Source organism: Corvus moneduloides, chromosome 1 (genome assembly GCF_009650955.1).
Source record: "Corvus moneduloides isolate bCorMon1 chromosome 1, bCorMon1.pri, whole genome shotgun sequence".
Taxonomy (NCBI): domain Eukaryota; kingdom Metazoa; phylum Chordata; class Aves; order Passeriformes; family Corvidae; genus Corvus; species Corvus moneduloides.
Genome location: NC_045476.1, coordinates 2318522 through 2336725, shown reverse-complemented (window position 1 = coordinate 2336725; position 18204 = coordinate 2318522). Strand labels below are relative to the sequence as shown.

General features: G+C 46.9%; 1 protein-coding gene across 1 annotated transcript in view; it reads right to left on the bottom strand.

The window, feature by feature from the left end:
• The window catches only part of OBSCN (obscurin, cytoskeletal calmodulin and titin-interacting RhoGEF), a 142241-nt gene extending 131919 nt beyond the window's left edge, over positions 1-10322 (bottom strand). Inside the window, exons 1-2 of the mRNA XM_032133486.1 lie at positions 10142-10322; positions 1360-2498 (exon numbers count right to left, since the gene is read on the bottom strand). Of these exons, the coding sequence (XP_031989377.1) occupies positions 1360-2485 (1126 nt within the window). The 5' untranslated portion in view covers positions 2486-2498; positions 10142-10322. The remainder of the gene's footprint in view (positions 1-1359; positions 2499-10141) is intronic.
• Between the last annotated feature and the right edge of the window lie 7882 nt (positions 10323-18204).

Below are 18204 nucleotides of genomic sequence, written 5' to 3'. Positions count from 1 at the left end.
AGGATTGATCTTCTGCTCTGAGTCCCAGCTCATGAGGCAATCACAGCTTTATGGAACAGGACAAATGCCCCTCCCCACGCCACTCAGCACCTCCAAGGGACAGCAAGGGGTGGGACAGGTGCCCCTGAGTTCCACGGATCAGGTGTCACTGATGGACACAGGGACTGAGCCACTGATGGGAAAGACTCTGAGCGTAAAAGGGGAGGCCCAAAAAAGGGAAAAGAGAAAATCAAATAAAACCAGAGAGACTTAAAGACGAGTATGAAGTACAGATCATTCCTGCTTATTTGGATTTCTAATTTATTTTGCTGCCAGTGAAAAAAACATCAATTTTACCACTCGAGTGGCAAAATCTTTTGTTTCTGACAGCTCACTTACAGGTGACACCTGGGCTGCAAACTGCCTGCTGTCCCCTTGCCAAATGGGAGAGCAGCTGGAAAATTTCGAGCTTCCTGGATTGTTCAAGGCCAGGTTGAACAGGGTTTGGAGCAACCTGTTTTGGTGGAAGGTGTCCTTGCCCAAGGCAGGAGGTTGGAATGAGATGATCTTTAGGATCTCTTCTGATTCAAACCATTCTGGGATTCTATAAAAACTGTGTGTCACACTTTTGTTGTCATTCTGAAGAACTTGGTCTGACCTTCACCAGTCTGCAGTGACCCTCTGAAGGCAAGCTCCTCACCACTGACTATGGCAAACAAAGGCAACCTGGACCTGGCAGCTTTTCTCAGAGCATTCAAGGAACACAGACTATCTAGCAACACAAACTGGGAAAAGACTGAAGAGCCTGGCAAGAACAAGGCTGCTGGTGGGTCACTGTACAGGAAAACCGAGCTGGACTGTAATTAGAGTTGGAGTAGGTCTCCCAGGGGATCCAAGGCAGCCTGACACACTCATCCTGTAGGGAGGGGTTTCCACTACTACTGCTAATGGCACGTCTGAGTAAACCCCGTGGTGAACACAAACCCAGATGAGATTAAAGCCTGGAGGGTGAGACGGGGCATTGGCAGTCATTGACCCAGAGCATGGGAACAGATCTCTTGCATCACTGTAAAGCCAGGACTGACGGGAGCTGTAGGGATCTGGTGCATCCCAGCTGCCCCACAACCAGCCAGTTCTATATCATCCACCCCCGCCTGGCACCTCTTTAGTGCCCTTCCCGGAAGCCACCAACGATGGGACTCTCTCCCCAAGTCACCAATTCGAGTGCACAAGCCCCTTTCCACCTGGAGAGCCTTATTCACATCTAACCACGCTTCCCTGCAGCAGTTTGGAGACAGCAGTTTTGTTCAAACCTCCACCCCAATTCAGGGGTGTCTCTTTGCAGGCACACCCACCCTGGTGAGAACCACAAACACCCACCTTTGACAGTGACGAGCACAGAGCTGTAGGTCTGCCCCGCCAAGTTGGAGGCCGTGCAGGTGTACAGCCCGTTGTCTGTCTGCTTGCAGAAGAGGATCTTCAGCACAAAGTTCTCCTGGTCATCCTCATAGATGACGTGCCGCCGGCCTTCCAAGATGACCTCGTTGTCCTTCTTCCACACAATCACGGGCTTGGGCTCGCCTGTCACGTAGCAGCTCAGTTTGGCGTGCTTCCCCTCCGTCACGCTGCACATGCGTGTCAGCGCCCCGAAAGTGGTGTTGCGGGCTCCTTTGGTCAGTCCCGCTGCCCGCTCATAGTCCTGGGACAGGCTGTAGCCGATGCTGGACAACCCCTCTACTGCGGAGTACAACTGGGCAGAAGCCGAGTCAAGAGTCCTGTGGGAGATGTCCATCTTCCTGATCTCCTCCCGCCTCTTCTGCAGGTGGGACAGCAAGGAGGCCGTCTTGCCGCAGCTGGCATCGAAGTTGCTGCTGCCTGGGTTGGAGGAGCCATGCGTTTCCACCACCAGCGCGGCCGAGGCGCTGGCGGAGCCGATGAGGTTCTCTGCCCGGCAGGTGTAGGTGCCACTGTCCCCCAGCTGGGCACACTGGATGGTGAGAGCGTTTGACTCACCAGCAGACTCAATTTGGAAGCGTCCAGCATCTGCCTTGTTCCTCAGGTATCTCCCGTCCTTCTCCCAGTTCACCGAGAGGGGAGGGCTACCCTGGACTTTGCATTTGAACATGGCGTCTTCTCCCAAGGTTACTTTGATGCTGGAAGGTTTCTGGATGAAGTAAGGAGCTGACTCCGTGACTGTGGTCTCCTCTCCCACTTTGATGCTGACAGCAGCAAAAGCCTCCCCGATGGTGTTCTTGGCCCGGCAGATGTACTGGCCACTGTCCTCCAGGTTCAGGTCATAGATGGTTAGCCGATACAAATCCCCGTCCTCTGTGGTTTTAAACCTTCCCCCAGACTGGACTGGAAGTTTATCCTTTTCCCAGCTCACCACTGGGATGGGGTTTCCAATGATCTGGCAGCTCAGGGTGGCATCCTTCCCTACAGACACCATAAACGCCTTGGGCCGGGTCAGGAAGCGCGGGACCCCGCTGAGTGAGCTGTAATCCATCCTGGCTTCCTTCCTAAAGGGGGACAGAAAGAAAAAACGTCAGGAGAGAGCAGAAGGTGCAGCCAAAGAATTGTTGCACTCCTGTGGTGTCAGGATGTTTGTCACCTGGAACCCCCATGATTTCAATGCCAGTCTCATCATGGGTGAGAAAGCCTTGGAATATTTTTTGAAGATTTCTTATGTTTGAGGTTAATAAGCTGCTGAATAAGGTAGCTCTCTTCCCCACAGAGCCACTGGGCAAAACAGAATTCCTTGGGCTGCTCATACAGAGGGAACATGATGGTGCCTTTCATCTGTGGCACTCAGAAAGTGACCTGCACTAAAGCTGTGTGGCAGATGGGCTGGTTCTGCAACCACAGGGAAACCAATGGACGCTAAATTCTGAGAGATGTGTCTGCCCACCAAGATATTTCCTCCATCACAGAAGCACAGAATGGTTTGGGTTGGAAGGGACCTTAAAGATCACCTCATTCCAACCCCCCGCCGTGGGCAGGGAGTAACCTCCTAGACCAGGTTTTCCAAGAAGATTTGAGTGCACCATTTCTCTTCAAGCTGTTTAATCTCTTTGGCCTCATGATGCCAGACCCCTCTGTCCTGGCTGCTCCTGTCTGAGCCGTAGGAATGGTCGTACTCCAGATGAGCACATCCCTGCTTTTTCACCTTCAAAGTGCTGCACAAAGCAGAAGGACCAAGGCTCTGGGTGCTGTAACTCAGAAAGGAAATAAAACCCAGTCACTAAGACAGAAATATCCTTCTTAATCCTACAGCAGTTTGGCTTCCCTGCTGGCCACACATCTACCCACTCTCTCACTCAATGGCAGGTGCTCTCACCATCTCCCCCTCTGCTCCAGCAGAAGTCAATAGGAGCAGGCCAAAACCCTGCTTTAATTTCTTAAATCACCACTTTTCCATCCTCCTCCAGCTCCTGTTAGTGCAGTTATGTTAATGTGAAATCACTGATGGCATCAGGGAGTGAGGGTTGGATCGACCTGCTGCATGACCTTGGGAAAAATCACTTGTTTTCCCAATCTCTTGGCTCAGCTCCCACTTCTTCATATCAAGACAGGGATGGGCTCACAAATAATTATGTGCACAGTGTATATATGACAATGTACTTGCTGAGGTAAATGGCAAATTATGCATGAGAATTAATAACAAATTACCATTTCCTTTCCACTTATGCTGCTGGAGAATGAAAAACACGAGTTACCATTAAATCCCCATACTAGAAAAGGGGTAGCACAAAAATACAAAATGGTATTTGTTATGAGAGCTCAAGAAACTTTTGGACGACACTCTCAGGCACAGCAGGGGATCCTTGGGGTTGTCCTGAGCAAGGCCAGGAGTTGGACTCAATGGTCTTTGTGGGTCCCTTCCACTCAGGATATTCTATGATTTTGTGATCGTTATTATCATTGAAGAAGGTATCGCTGAGCCAAACTTTAAACTTCATCCAGTTCACAGATCTAAGGCCAAATCAAATGTAATCTCTCTATATTTAACAGGAAAAATACACCATGTCCTGGCCTATGCTGTGTCTCCCACCCCAAAGAACACATGAAAGATAAGAAGCAGTCACAGACTTTTCCCTTTAGATGAGATCGATCCTTTCTAAACTAATTCAATTTGGGTTGCTTTTGTTTCCTGGTATTGAGCAAATTTCATCATTCTACCACAAATCTTTAGAAATTAAAGAAACAGGTTGCAAATACTAAATCTGGGAGGGGGGGAAAAAGCAGTAATGGGGAAAATTTACTTTTAATAAATGCTAAGAGGATAAAGAATGACTTGCAGTCATAAGGGCTAAGACCAACTCACTTTCTGTTAAGTGGCCACCTTCAGTACAGATCTCTTTTTCTCTTCGTCTCAAACTGGTCTAGAAATCTGTGAATTAGTTTGAACTTCTTTGGTTCCTCTTATTACCTTCAACCTCTGCCCTCAGCCGAGCTTTAAAATGCATTTTTCCATAAACGCTTGTGCAGCTGCAAGCAGAGAAGCTGCACGAATGGTTAGAAGGGGCAGATACGAGCCTGGGGCTTGAGCCAAAGTACACTGAAGTCAGTGGAAACTTCCACTGAAGTCAACTGGTTGAGAATCAGAGTCTTCTGCTCATTTGGGGAAGGACCATTTCAATGTTCAGAAGGAGATGCTGAGGTTCAGCTCCACTCTGGAGAGCCCAGCAGAACCATTCACTGCATTAACAACAAGTTAACAATCAGAACACAGACTCAGAGCTCAAGTCCTAATATTTCCCAGCCATTAGCTTGAATTTCAGGCTCCACCATGCCATCAAAGCACTTGGATTCACCTTCAGAGGACACTGCCACTCCTCACCCTTCCTGGGTTCCTGTTGTCTCTGACTGATGCACCACTCACTCATTTCCAGCTTCATAGTGTCAAAAAGAGCAGAAAAATAGAGTTGCTTCAATTCTCCATCAAACTGGGGTCTGCATAACATGGAGAAGTGCCCGGAGCACTGAGGTGGCTACAGAGACATGAGAGGAGCTGTTGGGAACCAGCCAGGGACCTCCCAGCAACCAGTGGCTTCCCTCAACCCACCCGTGAGCTGTTTCCACCACCTGGGCCCCAGGACACTTTTCCATGCCTGGAGGAGAGCTCTGCTCTGTTGGAGCACGGTGAGGGCTCTCAAAGCCTGGCTCTTACAAGAGCAGGAATGCTGCTCACTTCCTAAAGTGCATCCTTCTCTCCCTGTCCTTCCATGCTAAGCTGTGCCCAAACAAGCACACCCCAGCTGCTCCCTGGTACCTCTGACAGTCAGGAACAGCCAAAAACCAGGGAAGATCCTGCACCAGATGCCTGTTGATTTTGCTCCTGAACCAACTGGGTGCAGCAAATCCACCCAAGATGCTCTTTCCCAGTGACCTCAAGGTCCAGCCTCCCTCTTCCACGGCTCCCAAACACTCATCTGGTGTTTGCAACTCATTTCTCTCCATCATCTAGTACATGATCCTGCGCCCACAGACCTCCTAGAGCAGGGTGAAAACCCCACATCCCCTGCACCTCACCCAGCTTTCTCCATGTGCCCTCACGCTCTAAGGTTTTTACACCATTATGAACAGCCAGGATGCCAGAAGAAAATCCAGGGATCAGTGAGAAGAGCCCATGCTCATCATTAGTTTAGATCTTTTTCAAACATGGAAAGAAAAACAGGGTTTATTCCTTGCTCTGCCACTGGCTTACTTTCACAATTACAAGAAAGACACTCCAGTTCTTGTATCTTTATTCCCCATCTGAAAAAGGGGGAGAAACTTGTTTTATGGGTGTAGAGAGCACGAAATCCTAACCTGCAGCAAGGATGAGGCTGTGTAAGTATCTAATACATCTAACAGGTTAGACAGGCTGCATGAGATAAATTACATTTCAGAATTTCAAATGGGATAAAATGCATCACACTGGATTATGATGATAAATAGATTTAGGAGCAAGGAGAGGACAGTGAACATACTGAAAGGGCAAGGTTTAATATTTCTACTGTGTAACTTGTCAATCAACTTATTCAATAATTACTCATTTAGATTATCTACATGTTCATTCAAACTTTAGGGAAAAAAAAACAAAACCAGTAACTCTGAAACTTTAAAAAAAAAAAAAGGCAACTCTCTGCAAATGCCAGAGCAGCTCCCTTGGAAGTGACAGCACCAGCAACAAAGCATGAATAAACCTAGTCAATGCAAATGCCCTTTCCAATAAATCTCAGACATTTACCAGTGTCATATTTCCCCATGTAACCCCTCTGTGATTAATCATTTGCAGCAGAGATCACATTCCCATCTGCGGTATTTCTGAGCACGCCGAAGGCAAGCTGGCAGCACTTGTGATTTTGCTTATGTCTTTATTCATTCGGATTTTCCCTGGTTTGTGTTTGGGGAAAGAGGCAGAACTGCACAGAGCTATCAGATAAGGCAAATAAATCACTGTCCTGGAGCCAACACTGGGCCGTGCAGCTGGTCCAGGCCTCCTGCCCACTCCTGTCCCACCACTGCCTGTGTGTGCCCAGCACCTGCTTCCCATGGAGAAGGGAACGAGTCCCTTGCAGTGGGAACAACCACAGACTTGTCCAGTTCCTGCTGGAGTACTCAGATGTGGAACTCATCAGCAGGTGGAGAGCCCTGATGGAGGTGCCACAGAATCCCAGAATGGTTTGGGTCAGAAGGGATCTTAAAGGACATCCAGTTTCACCCCCTGCCGTGGACAGGGACACCTCCCACTGTCTCAGGCTGCTCCAAGCCCCATCCAGCCTGGCCTTGGCCACTTCCAGGGATCCAGGGGCAGCCACAGCTGCTCTGGGCACCCTGTGCCAGGGCCTCCCCACCCTCACAGGGAAGAATTTCTTCCCAATATCCCTCTGCCAGCGGGAACCCATTCCCTGTGTTCTGTCACTTCATCCCTTATCCCAAGGCCCTCTCCAGCTCTCCTGGAGTCCCTTTAGGCCCTGGAAGGAGCTTCTCAGGTCTCACCAGAGCCTTTTCTTCTCTTGACTGGACACCTCCTACTTTCCCAGATGTTCCATCCCAACCTCCTGGGATTCACTGCACTGTGGTGGCTGATGGGTTGGTTTCACACTGCTTCATCAATGCTGATCTGCACCTGGAAAGGCTTCAACAACCTCTGAGAAGTCAGAGGTCCTCCCCATGGCAAATTGTCACCCAAGCTTTCAACAGCCTGCAATGAAGCTCTTTGTGTGAGGGAGGACAGGGGGAACAGATTATTCTCTGTCCAAGCCTTTGCATCCAAGGACTAGAAAGAGAATCCTGTCCACCAGGACTCAGGGCAAAGAGCAAAAAGCACTCATAAAATACATCTCATAAAATATTCCCAAGATAAAGGCGGCCATGAGTAGCACAATTGCAAAATTGGAGACTTTGGGGACATAATTAAACCTGGGATCACCAAGATCCAAACACAGGTTAGAAGCAAAGAGGTCCTCTCAACACCACATTTAGGTCCACCATGTCCCTGTTTCCTCATTTCCTCAATCCTCTTTTACCCTTTCTTTGCCCAAGTCAAAAATATATTGATTTGAGGTATTTTTCTTTCCTTTGGAGTTTATGCTTCCTGAACTTCCCCTGCAATGCTAAATTCTAATCCTTTCACTCCTTTTCCTGACAGGAAACGCAGGATTTACAGGGAACCTCCTGTCTCTGAATCCTGAGCCTTCAAAGAACATCCCTGGAACAGAAGCTTCAGATAAAAATCAAGGCAGCACTGGTATTACCATAGTTTACATGATTTATCTGCTTGTATTGTTCCATCTAAAAACATCAGGAAATGGAATCTGTGGGTGGGAAGTCGATGAGTTGTCAAATGGGAAGTTGGGGTTTCCTTTGATGTTTAAAATCCTGCCGAGGGAAAACAGCAGTAACCCAGCTGCCCTCTCGCTTCCAGCAGCCTCCCGGGGAACGGACAACTTTGGGATAGCACAAGTGTTCGGTGTCAGCTGTGGGCTGGGTGACATCAGCCGGGCTCTGGTGGGTGCCTGAGAGCCGTCACACCAGACAGGGAGCTCTGAGGGTGAAATGCACACCAGCACACCCAGTGCTCCCTGCCCATTACATCCCTAAATCGGGGCTCTGCGCGGGTTTGCGCCAGCGCTCTAATCCAGGGAGGCAGGATTTATCCCGTTCCACCGGAGCAGGAACGGTGCCTGTGGCTGAGGAGCTGGGCTCAGGGCTTAGCTTGGGCTACTCTGAATTCCACTTCACTGAGGGAGAAGCGATTTTGGCATGTCCAAAGGTCACTGGACGAGCAGATGGGAGAGGTTTCTGTTGTGGATCAGTCACTGGAGACGTCGGACACAGAGAACCTGCAGCACACAAAGCCTTTTGCAAGGGGCTTCTAACTCATCTCAGAGTAAGGCTTGTCAGCATTCCCTCCCATCCACGGCCTCCATCCTCAGCCAAAATCCACAGGAGATGTTGAGGGAAAGTTCATGGCAGGTCAGAGGCTGGCACGGTGTTAAACATGGTGAGCAGCCCTCAGGGAAAAGGAGAAGCTCAAGACAATTCTGACCTTCAGGGCGGGGCTGAATATGCACCAAGTGCCTCAGGAGGGACCTGCATCCCCTCATACTCCCACTATTAATCCCTTATCAATAACCTGGATGTTTCCAATGACTGGTAGCAAACGAGGGTTCAACTGTCTAGAAAATACCAACAAGGAACAAGAACAAATCACATGGTTTGTGCAATGGGCAGGAAGGTCAGATCACCTTCCAGCCACGTTAGCAGCACACACTTCATAAAAACCACGAGAGAGTCAAGCCACTTAGATGATTTATGTGGTTAAAACACTTCTCTTTCCTCTCTGCAGAGACAGACCTATCTTATAAAACTCATCCCACTTTCAATTACCGGGCCAGAAACCATTTTCCATCAACACATCAAGAGCTCCAAGAAATTCCGTGCATGGAAGGGATTTCATCCTCCTTGGGTTTTACTGCACCAAGGGGCTTCACTTCACATTCTGCCCTTGATGGAGCTACAAAACCATCCCTGAAACTTCCAGAGGGCTAGAACTGCACAGAGCAGCCCCTCAAGACTCCATGGCAGCCACAGAGCCACCCCTCAAGACTCCATGGCAGTCACTTTTCCTTGTATTTTTCTGAGCCTCCCAAGGCTGCTCTGGCAATAGCAGAAGGCCAAAGCACCAGGGAGGTCTGGGGCACACTGTGGTGCTCACTCCTGTTCTGTGGGGATGAGAAAAAAGGAGACAAATGGAGAGGAAAGACATACATTCTGGGGTTTCCACCCAGGGGACAGAAAAGGAACAATGTAAATCCAGGAATTTCATCACAAATTTCACCCAGCTGGATTTTGCTTTACACACAGCTCTGGAGAGAAGCATCTGTGGCAGAATCCCAGAAAAAACAGTCTTGCAAAGCTAGAAATGCTCCTGTTCTAGCACATGTGATTTCCTACACGAGGAAGTTGCGGGATCCCAGCTCCCATATGGACAAAGAATTCCTTTGGTGACAATCAGCCGCAGCTCCGACCTAAGCCCTTGTATTTTAACAAGTGGACGTCATTGTCATTACAGTCACTCCACCCCATTGAGCTGTAGGGCCCAAAATAGCCTCAGCTGTTGAGCTCCATCTCTCCCCATCTCCCCTCAGAGCCATTTGGAGAAGTGGGAGGAGGGTGGGGGGTTGCAGAGTGAATCTGTATTGACACCAGAGAGGAGCTCAGAGGGAAAAAAAGTCCTGGCCAAAGAGAAAAGCTGCACTGAGATTATGCCCTGGCAATAAAACTTTTCAAAATGTTCCTTTCTGCCACCTCTCCATATGTTTTCCACACTCTCCATGCCCGGTGCTGTCTCAAACTTGGGGACAAAGTGTATCAAGTTGAGTCAATGGCTCTAAATCTGATTTTCTTCACTTTTCTCCTTTCCTCTGCAGGCTGATCTTCGCTCAAAAGTAATTAATCAGAACAATCCACATTTGGCTCAGAGAAAATGAAGGATGGATTTAATACCTGCACCGTCAGCTCCATCCCAAAATATGTTTCATAAAGCAAAACATCCTCCAGCGCGACATAGAACAACCTCACCCCTCCCTCAGCTACCAACCTTCTCCACTTCCTGCTGGACATCAGCATCCCCAAAAATCCACCTCTCCTTAGCTGAAGGTTTTGGTCTTACCTGGAGTCTTGTCTGAGTCTGAGGAGGACAAAGCTCTGGGCAGGGGAAGAAAAAGCCGATTCCTACTGAGATGAAAGGAGGGGGAAGAGGGAAGAGGGGAACAGAGGACATGGGGAGACCATGTTGGCTTGGGTTTTCCCCCCCCCTTTCCCCTCCAGGAAAATAAAACAGAAACCCCAGCGATGGCAGGGACGTGCGGCAGAAGGTCCCCCCAAGTCCCCCGGCAGTGGCTCTGCTGCCCAGGGTTAGGCTGTGCCACCTCCCCTCCCCACCCTCCTCTGGGTTGTCCTCCTCCAGTCAAATCGCTGACGTGCTCCGCTTTCCCTCTGCAGCCCAGCTCCAAAATAGCTCTGGGTGTCATTTACCGGGGAGATTAAATTTCCTGCAGGACAGAGGCGAAAGGGCAGTGTTTTAGGGACTCACTGGGACAGCCCAGCAACAGGAGGGGGCAAAAACCCCATCAGAAGTGTGTGTTTGGGTGGTGTGGGGGACAGGCTGCGGGGACAAGGTGGGTCAGAACCGTCCCCTCAAGGGTCCATCCCAAAGCCAAGTGCTAAACGTGACGTGAGGACTCGGGAACGGGCAGCTGCCGGCTTATCAGCGTCGCACACTGCACGGGAATTCTTTCCCAAAGGCATCAGATCAATAGTAGGTTTATTTATAACCTCCCAGGCACGAGCTGTTACAATGGCAAATAAATGGCAAGTTAATAATCCCAAGTGTGTGTCTGCCCCTTAACCTTATATAGATTATATATTCCTTATATAGATTATCTATTCTTTATATAGATTATGTATTTCCCCACCTTTTTGCCTCGTGAATACAAACTGTGTGCAAAAATCACCTGAGCTGTAAATCCATCACATCTCAGAGGCTCGAGACCAAAATTTCTATATTTACAAGTAAAATTTCTAGTTTTTAAATGATTGCCTGAAAAATGGAGTCCACACTGAGTCCTATCAGCAATCAGGAGATTTTAAATTTAAAACTAATTTCTGCTAATGGTCGAAGAGCTGCAACAGAGCCCAGCAGGTTCCCCCCACAACCACTTCAGCTCTGTGCAAATATCAGGAGTGAACGACAAGATACACTTATTTTTGGCATTAACAAAGCAGATAAGGTGCTGCATAGTCCAAGGCTCTGAAGACACGGTGAGGTGCTGAGCTAAATCACTTTTCAAGGCACAAAACCGCCACCAAGGAAGCAGAAGGGAGTTTTAGCTGAGAATTTGAAAGTAGGGCTTGAACAGAGCCATAGAATTCCAGAATGGTTTGGGTTGAAAGGGACTTTAAAGACCATCTTGTTCCAGCCCCCAGGAAGTGTCCAAGGCCAGGTTGGATAGGGCTTGGAACAACCTGGGATAGTTGGAGGTGTCCCTGCCCATGGCAGGGGGTGGGACGAGATGAGGTTGAAGGTCCCTCCCAGCTCAAACCATTCTGTGATTCTATCACCCAGGGTGGATCAAAATTAATAATAGAATTATAGGATTGAGGAGGAAAAGGTTTTAAGGTGTTACCTGACCTGCCTGTGCCCTGGCTGAGGGACTTTAGCCAATGTTTAGCTCTGTGAAAAGCTCGTGCCCTCTTTTAGGGACGCTGCCCATTGTGCTCGTTCTTCCCTCTCTTCTGAAGGTGGTTTAAAGCTTTAGCTGCAGGACTTCAGAGAGACTTCCCAAGCCACTGGAATGTGCCCGGGGTGTGTTAGTCACAGCTCTCAGCACATCTTTGAGTCAGCGGGATTTGGTTTCTGAACGGGATCATTTGTACTGTTCCACAAACTGGACATCAGCAGACTTCAAGGTCTATCCCCAACCTGTAACTTGGGATAAATCAGTGTCCATTTGAAGCAAACCAAAGCAAATTAATTTCTCCAGCTTCCCATGACACCACCTTGGCTGCGTTTCCCTGCACTGTGCAATTGCCAGAGGCACGAGGTGTGTTTTTACGGGATTAAAAGAGCAGTGCCTTTCCTTTAGCATGTTTTCAGGAAGATCTCAGAGACTTCATGATCTCCACCTTGGCTTTTTTTTTTTGGGAAAGGACCACCTGTACGTACCAGAATTGCAAAGTGACTCCACCACTGCCCTGGGCAGCCTGTGCAGGGCTTGGCAACACTTTCAGAGAAGAGCTTTTCCTTAATATCCAATCTAAACCTCTCGTGGCGCAACTTGAGGTCATTTCCTCTCATCCTGTCCCTGTTCCCTGGGAGCAGAGCCCGACCCCCACTGGCTGTCCCCTCCTTGCAAGGAGTTGTGGAGAGCCAGAAGATCCCACCTGCACCTCCTTTTCTCTCCTTTTTTTTGCCCTACTTCCCCTGACATGAGTTGGATTGTCTGAGATACCCCTAAAGGTCACTAAAAATTAAAAAGAGAGATACCTCCAGTACCACGGAGTTATTAACTTACTCAGGAACTACAGCTTGTCACGGGTTTAAAATGAGGGAGAATCTATAAATGATGAGCTAACAAAAGTTCCAATTTATAGAGAGAATGGTGAAAGGCTTGAAAAAACCCAGAATTTGGGTGAAGACAAATTAAAACGCCACCAGGCACAACACTAATCCCTTCCTCTTTGAAACAAAAACGGGGAGCTTTTCCACACGTGTGTTTTCTCCCCACAACAAACATCAGAAGAATGTGCTTTAAACAGACTTGTGCAGTTTTAAAACATAGAAAAATCTTTCCTTGCACTTGAAAACCGTATCTTTGAGCTCCAAACCTGCTCATCTGAACACTTCAGTTGGAAATAAAAGGATGCCAAAAGGAATTAACCAGAGTTTACAGGCACCAAAACAAGCTGTGTTTGGGTTTTCGCCAAGAAATCAATTTAAATTATTTGCATTATAATAACTAGCAAGGCCTGAGGCATTACATCTTATTTCAATGATCCTCTGAAGTAAGAGATTTTTTGCATAAAAAGGCAGATTTTTGTAAAAAAAAAGTTATTCCTGCTTCTCTCTGTGGGAGAATTTGATTTGATTTTTTCCCCACGTGATACTGAACAGGAATTTAAGAGCTGACACCATTTATTTCTCCTCGGTATGTTTACTCAGTTTTTACAACTAAAAAAAGCCTGATGTTTTGTCTCCCAACCTAACATCAAGTCAGAAAAATAAAATTCAATAAAAATCAATGCTAATAAAAATTTCACACACAAGCCACAGGAAATGAGGTATTTTTTTCCTACCACATCTAATTCTGATGGGGAAGAGCACCTAATTCTGAGTGAAACCTCACAAGCAGTTCCCTAAGGCACTTCTAACACAAGGGAGCACATTCCCCCAAAAAAGGTTTCATATATGTGGCAATGTTAATTGAGAAAGTCATGGAGGACCCAGAAAATTAATATATAGAGGCAAATTAAGTATTACACTGATTTTAAAAAGAACAGAGGCACTGGGTTAATTTTTCTTCAATTCCTAACTGAATTAATTTTTCTTAAAAGGCAGCTTTTTTTAGAATTTCAGGAAAAAAACCAATTTGTGAACAAACAACAGCAAGGCTGAAGTGACACATCTTGCCAAGGCTCCCAAAAAACCTTACAAATGTTGCCTTTTATTTTATGCTTTTCTGCACTTCTCTGCTCTTAACATTTAACCTTTCTCTATGTAGCTAATAAAATACCTAAATTTTAAAATCCCCCCACTGTGATTTAACCCTTCCTATCCCAAACATTTTGTCAGGATGCCTGGAGATATTTGAAGAGTGGAGAGAGTTCTCCACTTGTCTCCTTATTTCTGTCCCAAATGCCCTCAGATTTTTCCTGACCCTCCGACCATTCCCATCTCTCCCAGCTGGAGAACTCCAGCTGTTTCCATAACACCCCACTCTGTATAAAAAAGTCTTTTTGCCCACAGAGGATGTGGACTCCCCATCCCTGGCAGTGTTCAAGGTGAAGTTCGATTGGGCTCTGAGCAACCCTAGAAAGAGTTCCACTAAAAAAAAAATAAACAAACCCAAAATCAACCAAAAAACCCCAGCACAAAACAAAACAAATTAAAAAACCCCACAAACAAGCAAAAAAAAAAAAATCCCCAAAAAAGCAAACAAAAAACAAACACAAAAACCCCACAAAAAACCACCCCAAACCAAACAAAAAAAATGAAACCAAAACAACCCCAAAAAAACCAAACCAAACGAGCAACAACAAAAAAACAACCCAGAGAATCCCAGAATGGTTTGGGTTGGAAAGGACCTTAATACCCATCTTTTTCCACCCCCTCTTTCCACCTTCCACTATCCCAGGCTGCTTCATCCCCATCCAGCTTGCCCCATATGTAAACACTGAGCCAACAGCAGGACACCAGAAGAAATCTGAAGCCAATTTGCCTTTTGAAATGTCTTTTACTCAAGAAACTTTATCCATTCCAGGAAGTTACCTACACACAATGTCTGGTTTTAGTGTTTAAACAGCACCAGGGATGCCACTGGGATGAGGCAGACGCTCCATGCTCACACACATCGATCTCTTCCCTGGTTTCAATTTAGGAAAATGTGTCAGCATTGATAAAATGGTCTCACTCCCTCATGCCAAGCATTCCCCAGACCTTGCCCAGTGACTCAGCTCATCCCACTTTTTGTGGCTCTCCAGCTCACCCAACTCATCCCTTACCACCAGCAGAGACACCATTTCCCTTTTTGCCAACACCAGTCCCCATGACCGGTGGCAGTGAGTGTTTTACTCACAAATAAAGCTTTCCTGGCCACATTATTATTGGGTGAGGTGAGTTCTGCTTTCCAGGGAATCCCAAGCTGAGTGCCCATGCTGTTTGTGACTCACTCTGGACATGCTGGAGAAGCCAACAATGAAGTTGAACCTCTAAATTCTTCCAACAGCCCTAGGGGGGATCAATCCCTGTACAATCCAATCACCATCAGCTCCTCTGTCAAAAGCTGGATCTGTCAGAGGTGTGACAGTCTCAGCTCTGGATTAACTGAAGTGGCTATAAAGACTTGATACATAAAGGAAAATTTGGATAAAAGGGTGAAAATCGGATTATTTTTATTAATAAAGCTACCTTAAATATTTTATTTGTATGAAAATGACCTTAAATTATTTTTTGCATTATTTGAACGTATATAAATACTTTGTTGTTGGGTTTTTTCTCGTTACCCTCTGGAAGGCAGACAAAGATCCCTCAGGGAAGAGGACCAAGTTTTTATTCAAGTGTGCTCTCCTCAAAGGGTCCCGCTCATCTAATGATGGATGTTTTATATCATTATTTATACAACTATTGGCTGTAGTCAGATCTTTAATGTGATTATGACCCAAGAGGATGCACACCCACACTTGAAAAATAAAAAGTGTCTGCACAACGGATTTATAGTCCTAGAAAGGCAATTTCTTTCCACATCACAACAGAATTCAGTCCTTAAATGTTCCCCAGCTGGAACACAAATCAAGCATTTACAAGCTGATTAAGCACCCAGGAGAGCTTTCACTCACACACCTTTAAATCCCAGAACAGCTTTGCTTCACAATTGCTGCCAGAAATGGTCTTTAGAATCCAACCTGGATACTTGGCCTGGATTTTGAAGTGATTCTGATTAAAACAAAATGTAACTTTGCTTATGATAAGTGATGCTTCTGCTGAACAGAGGGGAAAAAAAGTTCTCTCAGCTTCGCAGTGGTCTCAGCTGAGCTGCACCAACCCTGAAGTGTTGGGACAGAAACAGCTGCACAAACAGGACAGGAACATCATGAACATCACTGTCACGGGCTGCTCATGCCCCACACTGGATAAACACACGTGCCAGGTCTGAGAGAGGAACTTGGGACAAGGACTTGTTCTGGTAGGACAAGGGGGAATGGCTTCAGACTGAAAGGGAGCAGGTTCAGATGGGATAACGGGAAGGAAAATCCTTCCCTGTGAGGGAGGCCCTGGCACAGGGTGCCCAGAGAAGCTGTGGCTGCTCCTGGATCCCTGGAAGTGGCCAAGGCCAGGTTGGACACTGGGGCTTGGATCACCCTGGGACAGTGGAAGGTGTCCCTGCCCATGGCAGGGGGTGGGAAGTGGATGATCTTTAAGGCACCTTCCAACTCAAACCATTCTGGGATTCCATGATCCGCAAGAGTGGAGTAACTTACCCTGTCAAGGGTTTGTGAAGGCTGAGGGAACACCCAGAGTGAATTCCAGACACGCTTCCATCCCTGATTCTTCCTGGTGACACCGTTCATTTGGGTACCCTGATAAAAAACCCTGACACGAGCCAGACAGATTTCATATCCCCCATTAACAGCTGTGACTTCCTCTGTTTAACCCCTCCAAGAGCTGTTTGTTCTTCTGGACACTGAGTTTTAATGGAATTGCCTGTAGGCTTTGCTGTGCCAGGGAGCTACCAGGGTAACACAAACCCATCTTTTCCAGTAAAATCTCTATGCCAACAGGTCAGATGCTTGTTGAAAATGGATTTATGGATTCCAGAATTAAGCAAGCAGTGCCCCACCAATTCAGCCAATCCTCTAAACCCACTCATTTTTGTTTAAACTTCTGATACACCTTCACCCATCTTATTTTTCAAATCTAAGGGATTACAGTCCCTCCTGTTCTGTTGGGAGCTCCCAGGGTCGCGCTGGGACAATTCCATTGATTAAACTCAAGCACAGTTCTTCCTTATCTGCTTCAAGAACTGACAAGCCACCCTCAAAACCATGAAGAGCAAAAGGAACTTCATCATTCAACAGGTTCTGTGGCACAGCAAGATGGGAAATCAGGAATGGCTCCTGGGAGGTAGGAAGCTATGGATTTATAGAAGAGGATGAGCTGAAGAACTGTGAATGCAGCAGAGCCTGAGATTCAAAACTCACCAGAGCACACTGCATCCTCTAACTATTGAGGAGATTATTCCAGGCCAGGTTGGATGAGGCTTGGAGCACCCTGGGATAGTGGAAGGTGTCCCTGCCCATGGCAGGGGTGGAACTGGATCATTTTTAAGGTCCCTTCCAACCCAAACCATTCTGTGACATAACCAAGTGACTTCTCATAGCCCTGAAATCCATCTACATCTCTCAAATCAACAGTTTATCAGCAAAGTTAAAGCTTTGTGTCACCAAAAATTCTTTCTGCAAGTCAGAATGCCCCCACAGCTCCATCAGCCGTGACCTACTTAAGGCACAAGGATCTGGGAATTCTTTGCCACAAGCAACAGCAGAAACTACTTTTTTTCCCCCCCCATTCATCTGAATTCCCTGCTTACTGAGGCTGTGCATCTTCTGCAACCCAACACTCTCAAATATGCATCTAAGCAACCTGATTCATCAGCTCCAAACCAAAGGTGTCCTCGGTGAGTAGAGCTGGTACTGTGGAAACACAGTTTTTATATTTTTATATGGCACTATTATTCAAATCAGAGCAGCACAACTGAGTGTCATGGCTCCACCAAGGTCAGCCTATCACACAGATGTGGATTTAAACTGCTTTTGATTAATGTCACTTAAAAATCAACATAAAATTCTGCATGTTATCAGGCCGATTTGGGAAGAACACATTTCCCTACAAATGCTTTCCAAAGTATCTCCACTGGCAAGCTGCCAGCACAGCCCCACTAAAATAGTTGCAACCATTCCATTGCAGGTGTTTTGGAACAAGTATCAAAGCAACCGAGCTGCAGACAGATAAAAGCAGAGATGCCCATCAGGGAAGGGATGTTTCTCTCATGATCTGCTCTGGAAATCCCCTTCTCTCTGGAAAAGGAGGGAAGAAGAGGAGGCTTCTTAGCAGTGTCTCCAAAGCTAATTTATAAAGCACGTGTCCAAAGAGCAACAACAACAGAACCCTGCTCAGAAGGGATGATTTGGGATATTTGATGTGTATGGGTCAGCTGAAGATGGGAACGCCTCAAAATTACCTCTTTCAACTATCCAAAGCACCATGGAGGTTTTTGTAAGTTCTCCACTAATGAAAACAATCGTATCAATTCTTTTTTTCTGCCTGTCACAAGAAAAAATGCTTTTAAATTTTAAACTCTAAAGCAATGAACTTTCCTGTGTCACAGTTTGGAACATCACCCTCAACTCCACAGGACAAACCAGCCAAATGCTGTTGTCACCTGTGCAATTCTTGAC